Here is a 10666-nt window from a genome sequence, read left to right on the forward strand (position 1 = left end):
ACCCCAGCCTCTCTTCACAGAAGCCACCCCTGTAGCACTCCCCTGCCAAGACCTTGTCACTGATACCCGATGCGTGAGCTCACCTATCTTCAGTGTTAAAGAGAGCACTTAGTAAAGGGACTATATCTTTGTCATACACCATAAAATATAGCACTGTCTAAACTACTGCAAATGAAGTAGCAAACCTTAGGACTTGGCAGCATATAAAAGCTGTTTCATTCTCTAACAACATTCATTTATGTAGCTTATCCGAATATATATATATATATATATATATGTATAAACAATTTGGTGCCTTTAAAAGATAGCCTTTAATATTAATTGTTAACCATGCTTTAATTTGAATTCAGAAGACTACTTGTGAATCCTCATTATCCCTTGCACGATCCCATTCTTCAACTTTAAGATATTAAGGGGTATATCTTACATATTAGTAGTGCATGTAATGTGGATGGGAGCCTATGGACTATGGATGAAGTTGAATTATTGAAGATTGAAGATAAATCAAAGTTCAACAGAACTCTGATGTATGCAGAATTAAGAAAATTCACAACCACAGTAGGGAAGAGTGGCTAATGGTGGTGAAATTTCAAAAAGAATGTTAGGAAATAAGAGTCAAAGGGCGCTGATAGAAGAAATAAAATAAATTGACTACCTATTTAAAGAGTCTACGAATGATTGAAAATTAAACAGTGACTCTACTTGAAAAGTGGAGAAGAAAAAACTTTTTTCTTCCAAGGAGATATCCAAAATTTCTGACTTAATCTTCAATCTTTATAAATACTGATCTAAAAATAGGGTGACTTGGCAGACCCCTAATTTTCAGAAAGCGTACACTGTGGAAGAGGAAAGAAAACTTGTGATCTGACTAGCTGGAGGTATTTGTGACTGCTGCATGTAATGTGGCTCTATATTTGTGTAGGCATTTACACTGTACTTGCTCTTCTGTGTAAAGAAGGACTTATGCCTGTATTTAATTAACTGAATAAACTGATAGTATACTTAAGAGCGTGTTGATTTCCTTTATCAAAATTTTGTAATTTTGCAACAGGATATAAATTTAGTTATTGTTAGGATGTGCAGAGCACGTAAATATGATTCTTTTTCTCAGTGAGTACATTAATCTCTTTCAAAGTGCATTAATTTAAGGAATCACTTTTTTCACTTTTAGATTTCAGCATCTGGGAGGTGGCGTTGCTCTGCCAGAGGGTAGGAAGGCCCTACGGATGGATCAGGGTAGGGCTGGATTGGTGGACTGAGGCTAATTGTTCAAGATTCAGTGAGACCAAGTGCCAGGTCCTGCACTTTAATCACAAGAACACCATGTGATGCTACATACAGGCCTGGGGCAAAGTGGCTGGAAAGCTGTGTAGAGGAAAAGAATCTGGGAGTGTTTGTTGACAGCCTGCTAAACATGAGCCAACAGTGTGCCCAGGTGGCCAAGAAGGCCAATGGCATTCTATCTGGTATCAGAAATAGTGCAGCCAGCAGGAGCAAGGAAGCGATTGTCCCTCCATAACTGAATTGATGAGTCCGCACCTTGAGTACTGTGTTCAGATTTGGTTCCCTCACTAGAAGAAAGGCATCGAGGTCCTGGAGTGTGTCCAGAGAAGGGCAATGAAGCAGTGAAGGATCTCAAGTACAGGTCTTGTGGGGAGCGGCTTGAGAGAGCTGGGATCTTTCAGTCTGGAGAAGAGGAGGCTCTTCATTATCATTCTCTACAACTCCCTGAAAGGAAATTGTAGTGAGGTGGGGGGTCAGCCTCTTCTGCCAGATAACAGCAATAGGATGAGAGGCAGCAGCCCTAAACTGTGCCAGAAGTGGTTCATGTTGGATATGAGGAAGAATTTCTTCTCAGAAAGAGTGGTGAGGCATTGGAACAGGCTGCCCAGAGGAGTGGTCTCAGTCTCTGGAAGTGTTTAATAAATATGAACATGTGGCATTGAGGGACATGGTTATTGGATATGGATGATGGGTTGACAGTTGGACTAGATGATCTTAGAGATCTCTTCCAGCTTTTCTGTTGTACTGTGTGTGCATGTGTGCATGCAGCATTGGGTATGGCTTTTGTCTAGCCTGTCAGGTTGCCAAGCTGATAGAAGTGGTTCTCACAGAAGAAGACAACTGGTTTTGAATCGGATTCTTTTGTATAATATACACATATTGCTGTTAAATAGTACTGTCTCCTCCTTGCCTCTGTGACTCTGTGTTTGGTGTACTGATGGACAGTCGGCTGAATATGAGCCAGCATTGTGCCAAAGTGGCCAAGAAGGCCAATGGCATCCTGGCTTGTATCAGGAATGGTGAGGTGAGCAGGACTAGGGAAGTCATCCTGCCCCTGTACTCCGCATTGGTGAGGCTTCACCTTGAGTACTGTGTTCAGTTTTGGGCACCTCAGTACAGAAAGGACATTGAGGTGCTGGAGCAGGTCCAAGGGTCAACAAGGCTGGTGAAAGCTTGGAGAATATGCACCATGAGGAATGACTAAAGTAACTGAGTCTATTTTGACTGGGGAAGAGGAGATTGAGGGGAGACTTATTGCTCTCTTCAAATACCTGAAAAGTGAACGCAGTGAGAGTGGGGCTGGTCTCCTCGTACTGGTGATGGGTGACAGGATGAGGGGAAATGGCCTCAAGTTGTGCCAGGGGAGGTTTAGGTTGGATATCAGGAACAACTTCTTTACAGAAAGGGTTGTTAAGCTCCCCAGGGAGGTGGTTGAGTCATCATCCCTGGACGGTGACCACTTGGATGTGGTGCTCAGGGACATGATTTAGCAAAGGGCTGTTAGGGTAGTTTGGTTAGGTTGTGGTTGGACTTGATGATCTTTAAGGACTTTTCCAACCTGAATTATTCTATGATTATTTTATGTTTTGCTAAATATACTTCTTTTCACTGCAAATAATTTTGTCGTTATTTACTGCAGTATAAATAAATCTTGGTATGTTAAAAATTATCTGACAATATAAATTACTTGAAAAAAGCCTGTGAAAATTTGTAATTTGAAAAGCATCAAAGGCAGTAAAAAGAAAGATATACATCTAAACGAAATGAAAATTTGCTTTTTAGACCTGAAATGAAGCCACACAAAACTAATTTTTCCTGCTGTCTTTCTGAAAGGAGATAAATGTTACAGATTAGTATCTGGAAAACATACTGAACAATGCCTATAATATTTTTTTTCTATGTGGTTCTAAAAGTGTGCTGAGTACCTCAGTTCATTTTGAGGTTATATATCTTAGATAAATTTTATGGTAACTACAGTAAGCTGTGATACCATGATAAATAGATGTACAACTTTGCATAATACATACAGTATTTTTCAAGGATCAAGTCTAATTCCCAAAAGCAAAAATAAACCTAAAATAGCATTAAACCAATAAGACAGTCTAATTGCTTAGAGACAGTTTGCGTGACCAGATTATACTATGTCACTTCTTTTTAGATCAGGCTCTTCTAAGTAAACAGACATTGTTCAGCATCTGAGTATTTCCCTGTGGCAGTCTGCTAAGAAAAACATGAGAGGAGATCTATCCGACATCCTTCTTTCCGCTAACTGTTGCCAGTGATTTATTTGAAGTCCCAAGAATTGCTTATCTGTTGAGATAGAAGCAGAGCCCCAGTGCCTAGTTTGCTCTGTGCAGCAGGTCTATTGTTCTGTCACCATTCCTGAGTGATTGCTGTGGTTGACCTTGGCTGGTGACCCAATCAGGGGATATTTTGCAAATACTGGTTTATTTCAGCAGTATTCCATTGACTTTTTATAAGTTGCTTTCCTAATACAGAGAGTATTGAGAGTAACAGTGGCAAGGACTTTGATTCTAACTAGAGCTTGCTCTGGAATAGGCTCTGTTTTTCTACATTAGCTTTTTACTCTCCAAAGCCTTATGCTGTCTTCTGCATCCCTAAAGACACAGATGGCTGTAATTGCAAAAAGAAGGAATGACTGCTGCTCTTCCTCATTGTCCTTCTCACAAAATCTGAAGACAGTAGTCAAGGATAACTGGTCCTCTTGCACTGGTTTATTTTGTAATACTGATGGGTTTATTTCCTGATTTACAGGCACTAGACCAGGCTATGCCATTCAGTCAGTCCTTTACACAGGAAAGGGTAGGTCAGTATTATCTCATGGAGATGTTATGAGGATAAAATCCACCAGTGATTGCTAGCTGCTAGAAATATGCGATGATGAGAGCAGTATAAATACTAACTAGAGTGGAACTGGACTCAAGAGAAACGTAGCTCCAAAATCATGATGTTTAGGAGGTGTTTAAAACAGATAGTACAAGGTAGAAGAAAAATATAAAGGAAGGCAAGAGACTAGCGTGGCTGAACTAGGACCTGCTGGTCAAACTACAGAGCAAGAAGAAAATGTACTGGCAGTGGAAGCAGAGACAGGTACTGATGAAGTATAATGAAGCTGCTAGGCTTTGTAGGGGGGAGGTCAGGAAAGCCAAGGTACAGCTTGAATTAAACTTGGCAAGGAGTGACAAGAAAAGTAATAAATGCTTCTACAGATACCTCAACCAGAAAAGGAAAGTTGAAGAGAGGGTGTACCCCACCTAGTGAGTGACGCAAGCAAGCTGGTAACAACAGACAAGGAGAAAGCTGAGGTATTCAACAATATTTTTGCCTCAGTCTTCTCTGATAACTACTTGTCACGCAGCCCTCAAAAAAAAATATTTGGTAGGAGGGGACTGGGGAAGCAATGCCCCTCCCAGCATTAGCAAAAGTTAGGTTCATGACCACCTGAAAAACCTGAACATCCACAGATCTATGGGTCCTGATGAAATGCATCCCAGAGTCTTGAGGGAATTGGCTGATGTAGTTGCCAAGCCACTCTCAATGATATGTGAAAAGTCATGGCAGTCAGGTGAAATCATTGGTGACTGGAAAAAAGGTAACATGACATCCATTTTTAAGAAAGGTAAAAAGGATGATCTCGGGAGCTACTGACCTGTCAATCTCATCTCTGTGCCAGGGAAGATCATGGAAGAGATCCTTCTGGAAGTTATGATAAGGCACATGGAAGGCAGGGAGGGGACACCGGAGAACCAACATGACTTCACCAAGGGTAAATCCTGCTTGACCAATTAAGTGGCTTTCTGTGATGGTGCAACTGCATCAATGAACAAGGGAAGAGCTACTGATGTCAACTGCGTGGGCTTTAGTAAGGGGCCTTTGACACAGTACTCCACAAAATCCTTCTTTCCAAATAGGAAAGATATGGATTTTATGGGTGGAATATTTGTGGATGAAGAACTTACTGAAGGATTGGGTCCAGAAAGTGGTGGTCAATGGCTCAGTGTCTGGATGGAGATCAGTGACAAATGGTATCCCACAGGTGTCAATGCTGGGACCAGTACTTCTTTATATCTTAATCACTGACATTGACAGTGGGATTGAGTGCACCCTTATCAAGTTTGCTGATGACACTAAGCTGTGGGGTGCAGTAGATGCATAGTGAGGATGGGATGCCACCCAGAGGGATCTAGATGGGCTTGAGCAGTGGGCCCAGGAGAACTTCATGAGATGCAACAAAGCTAAGTGCAAGGTCTTGCACCTGGGTGGAGGGAACCCCCACTAACAAAGCAAGCCAGGGAATGAGAAGATTGATCTATGTAGAGTTTGTGTATTGCTGCAAGTAAGACAGTCAAATATAATTCTGTATATATAATTCTCACAATGCTCTGTACCTGTATTTTCTCTGTACTTTTTGCTTATACCTGTGTTTAGCCAAACTGAGTAAGCTAGACTCATCAAGGATACTGGCACAGGGATGCAATACTAGAGTTGGTCAGCTTGTTTTCTTTGGGAATTCCTAGCTTTGAGTTGGATAAGTTGGCTTGAATCATGGTGAGTTGCAGTCTTCAGATTAGTATTCATATTCATATTTTTCCATGGTTGACAAATCAATGGGTATCTAAGCCCAGGTTTGGAGTTCTCTCTCACTATGGGATGTTTGTAGTTGGGAAGTCTGTTGTAGAACTAGAAGCTCTATGCAGGTTGGGCTTTTTCTCATACAAAGCTTAGCTTCGTGCTCCTGCTGTGTGTCTTGAAAACTGATATGCATGCACTTAAATCCCTGCTCTAAATCAGACAGTGAACCAGCCCTTCAGAGTTGTAAGAGTGATAGTAGCCAGAGGATGTGAGGAGGGTGACAGCTTGCTGCGTGTACTGTTGCAAGAGGTGGTCAGGTTTCTTCAGGCAAGATGGCAAAACAGTGACAAGCTGTGCACTGCACCAAGGCTAAGATGTTAAGTGGCTTAGTGCTGTCAGAGCTGGTAAGGTTGTACACGTGCTCAGCAGTAGAACTGTACTGTTAAAAATTCAGGAGCCTCAGCATCAGATCTGAGCAAGTATTTGAAGATATAAATTTTGATCAGAGTTTTACAGTGTTAGGAGGCAAACCTGAATAAAATGTCTAAGCCTTGTCTTTTTCCTTCTTATCCTCAGTTTATGAACTTACACAATCTTTGAACTCCATCAAGGAAATAACACCAGAGCCTGGAAAGAACTTTATGTTGCCCTCCAGAGGAACAGCAGATCTGTCCCTCTCAGTCACTTGCCCTGATGGAGTTTCATGAGATTTCTTTAGTTGATGCTTCACAATGTCTCTATGAAATATGAAGGTTGACAAGGGTCTTTGCAGCCAATGTCAGACACGCAAACTGAGGCACATAGGGTTAATATTCAAAATAAACTGTTAAGAGCTTGGCCAAGGAACTCATGCTTAACCCTTTGCTTTGGCCGTATTCTTTGAAAGATGCAGAAATTATAATAATAAATTGATTGATAATAAATGCACTGAAATAATAGAAGAACATACAAGAGGAACATGTTGCAAGCCTACATTGTCTTAATAAGTAAAAATTTCAATAAAACTTTACACAGAGGAGCTTTCTAACCAGTCGGGGGAAAGGTCAATATTGAATGAACTGACAGCACTAATTAGACCTGCGGTTAGTCGAAATGTTACTTATTCCTTGTGTGCTAAGGTTGCTTTTATTAATTTGATGAAAGAGCTGGAGTGGGTCATGAAGGCTGGTGTTCAATGGAAAAAAAAAAAAAATTAAATGTAGGATAAGAAACGAGGGACAGAAAAAAAGAAGAAAATTTAGTCATGATTTATCCTGTTCAAAGAATTTTACATACTCTGTAAGCATACACATATCAGTGCAAGGAATTATGTTGAACATAAAATAAGTATAGCAAAATGTAGTCTGTGGTGGCTTTTTTCAGAGGCTTAACCTTAGAAAATATGCAGAGAGATGACCTATCCCTTTTCAGTTGTATTTTACAAAAGCAAGGCAAAGTAGATAGCTAAAATAAAGAAAACTAAGTAGAGAATGTTTATATGCTTAGTTCTGAGACAAGCTCCCCATGGAGATGGTTGAGTCACCATCCATGCATGTGTTTAAAAACCATTTGGATGTGATACTCAGGGACACGATGTAGCAGTGAATTGTTAGTGTTAGGGTAGTATGGTAGTTAGGCTGCGGTTGGACTTGATGATCTTGAAGGTCTTTTCCAATCTGAGTTATTCTATGATTCTATGCACTGTCATAGACAAGCTTACAATTTGCTTCTATGATTCTAAGCCACATGCTCCAGAATGAAATTCTAGCCCACTAGAAGTTGATGGGAGAATTTGCACAATCAGGCCAGAAATTTCCCACAGGAGGCTATTTTCTGAGCACAACCAATTCAGATTTAGGTAAAATTTAGTGAGATTCGGTGGTCAAAATCCAGAACAGCTAATAGGAGTTTTCAGACCTTGAATTGTAATCCATCTAACCAGTTAGAATTCTATTAAGAGCAGGGTGCTGATTTCATTTTGATTTGCTTGCCTACCCGGAGACACTTTTTTTTTCTCAGTCTGCATTCATAGCTGTTGGTTATCAAATCTCTGTTGGAGATGAATAAGAGTCTGTAGAGATTAACTTGATAAGAAGTTCATGTATATCAAGCACTAAAATGCTGTTGTAATGCAGTAGCTTGAAATCTTATCAGTAGTAACGTATTAATAATGGCACATTTCTACATCCTTTCCAGTAAAAATTAGGCACACCACAGGGAACTTAACCTGGGCCTCTGTCTCCAATTCTCTAATGTGATAATTTCCTTTTTAGTTTGATAGCAGTTTTCTTATTCCATACCTTTCTGAGCAGTCCAATTAGGGGAAAAAAAAAAAAAAGTGTAAGAGATTGAAGGGAGTTGGAAATATAAAGTGTATTATTGGCTTTTTCTTGGGGCAGGAGGTCAATAATAATAGTTTAAGTGGCATAGCTACTGCCCTTTTTAATTGAGTGACTCATACTGGAATGATAAAAATACTCTGGTGCTAAGTGTTCCATATGGCTCAAGCTTAAACAAAAGATGTCATTCAAAGGCCATAGGATTGCCAGTCAGGGAGGGCCACGGTGTACACAGTTCTGACCCTGCTCTGATTCAGGATAATCCTGTAAAAAGACTGCTTACATTTCTCATCCTGGGATGCTAGTTGTGTGCTAGAAAAAAAAGAATGTATCAGCAAATGTGATAATGTAATTGCTAACACAATTTTTTTTTTCTTGCACATCAGTTTCCTGCATATGATTCTGATCTTGAGAAACAGTGAAGACTTATAAAACAAAGCTTAAAATATTGGGTTATATTTAGGTGCTTGTACCATTTAATCAGTTTGGTTACTAAAGTAAAGTCCTAAGATGAGAAGGAGTAATAAATCAAAATCAGAAAGTGTAAGGATAAAAAAATTAAAAAATTTATTTGGATGTCATACTTTCCTGGGCTGATCCAAAGAATTCTGGAGTTGGGAGTGTTCTCTTGGCTTTGAAATTTTTCTCTTCAGTTTTATTTTAGCCCAAGGATTATAGTCCATGTATTTGATTTCAGTATTTGACCTGGACCTTTTTGATGTACATCAAATAGCTTTGCAGGCAAACTGCAGATGTGGGAACTTGAATTGGTCATCCCTGTGCTACTGTCTTGAGAACTCCCTTTGAAAAAAGAAATTATTGATACCTGTGGTCACTGAAGTAGGTCCTTTGTATGTGTTGATCTCTATGTTCAGAAAGAACAAAAGAAATAAATCCAAATACTATTCACTTTCCTCTTCTTTCATTGAAAGGCAAGAGTTGTAGTTAACGACTGCCTCCAAATGTAATCTCAGCTGTTAACCGGCAACACTTGGAAGTGTGGTGGTCTTCCTTGAGGTACACATAGCATAGCGTATTTTATTTCTTATTTATTTCCTGCGTCTGAATGTGTAGTGTACTGCTTTTTAATAAATAAATTAGCCTTTGTTGCTACATTGTGCCATTAATACTCTAATTGTCCGTGTTTCATTTGCATTAGGTCTTATTACTATTTTACCTGTTCCTCAAGTTTTGATATAATCACTGAATTTGATTGCAACAGTTATCTCACAGAAGCAGTGAATTTCCCCTATAAATACTTGAAGAGCTTCCCATTTCTGTACAGTAACTCAAGGAAGCACACAGTTAAAATCTGGTTGGGGAGTATACGTGTACATTTAAAATGCTTTAAGATGGCAGTATAGCAGAGTCCATGGAGGATTCAGCTAAAATCTCAGCCAAAGCAGTGAGTCCCTATGGGCCTGGCTGCAATGCTCCTAGAGAGCTGCCAGCCCCTCTGTTGCCTGGGATTCTTTTTACTATGTATACTTCAGATGGTGAGCTTGTGTTAGTCTGCACATCTACTATGAATGGTTTAAGTGTACCATTTAATAATATTGAGAAGGTACCTCAGAGCTAAGGAAAGAAGTTCAACAGCAAGATTTATTTCAAATCCAGTAAAGTTTAATTATCAACTTCATAAACTGATTTTAAAGTAAAATAGTTATACACTAGCAGTTGAGTTCATGTACTCAGATACAGTTCCTTATGCACAACTGTCTCAATTATGTGTCAATTTATGTGTAAATTATATTTATATTTTAGTCCGTAGATGATTTAGTTAAAATAAAATTTACAACAAAATTCTGTAATTGTTAAACATTTCACAATGAAAGAAATAAATGTTTCTTAAAAAGTAGGAGCAAAATTGTAGCCTTATCAATAAAACAAACTATTGACTGGTCAATAACTCCTATAAAATAGTAAGAGCAAGGGGGATATTTAAGTTAGATGTAATGTTTAGTATCAGAACTGAGATCCAAAGATGTTCTGGAGATTTAAAAGTGAAAAAGGGAACAACGACACAGAAAACTTCAATCCCAGTTGCAATTGCAGTTTCTGTCACTGAAATCATTTCTCATGTGGCCACATTTTGCATTGTTACGTTTTCAAAACTAATTTTATATTCCCTGATTTTTGTTTACAAAATATAGAAAGAGCATATTTTCTCCAAATATTATGACAAAATTCTTTTCACATCATTTCAGTAGTTCCATGAATGCCAGTCAAGCTGCCCGTGTGTACAAATGAAAAGTGCTTTTGTGTGGATATTGTGAGTTACAGGACTGTGATAATCTGTGTGTTAGCTCTCATAATAGCTATAGAATAGAATAGAAAGCAAGTCCTATTAATGCTATTTTACTATAAAGTCGATGATTCCTTCTTTTTTTTCTGAGTAAGTGGAGTGTTTGTAGTATAAGAAGGAATGCAGTGGATCTTTTAAGTCACGCGTCTGAACATTTTTTGGTGAT

General features: G+C 39.1%; 1 protein-coding gene across 1 annotated transcript in view; it reads left to right on the plus strand.

Moving 5' to 3' along the window:
- The first annotated feature begins 468 nt into the window (after window positions 1-468).
- Window positions 469-10666, plus strand: part of LOC104910342 (lipoxygenase homology domain-containing protein 1-like) — a 193812-nt gene continuing 183614 nt past the window's right edge. The window contains 1 exon segment of the mRNA XM_010708935.3: window positions 469-558. Coding sequence (XP_010707237.2) covers window positions 469-558 — 90 coding nt within the window.

Source organism: Meleagris gallopavo, chromosome 3, assembly GCF_000146605.3.
Source record: "Meleagris gallopavo isolate NT-WF06-2002-E0010 breed Aviagen turkey brand Nicholas breeding stock chromosome 3, Turkey_5.1, whole genome shotgun sequence".
Lineage (NCBI taxonomy): Eukaryota > Metazoa > Chordata > Aves > Galliformes > Phasianidae > Meleagris > Meleagris gallopavo.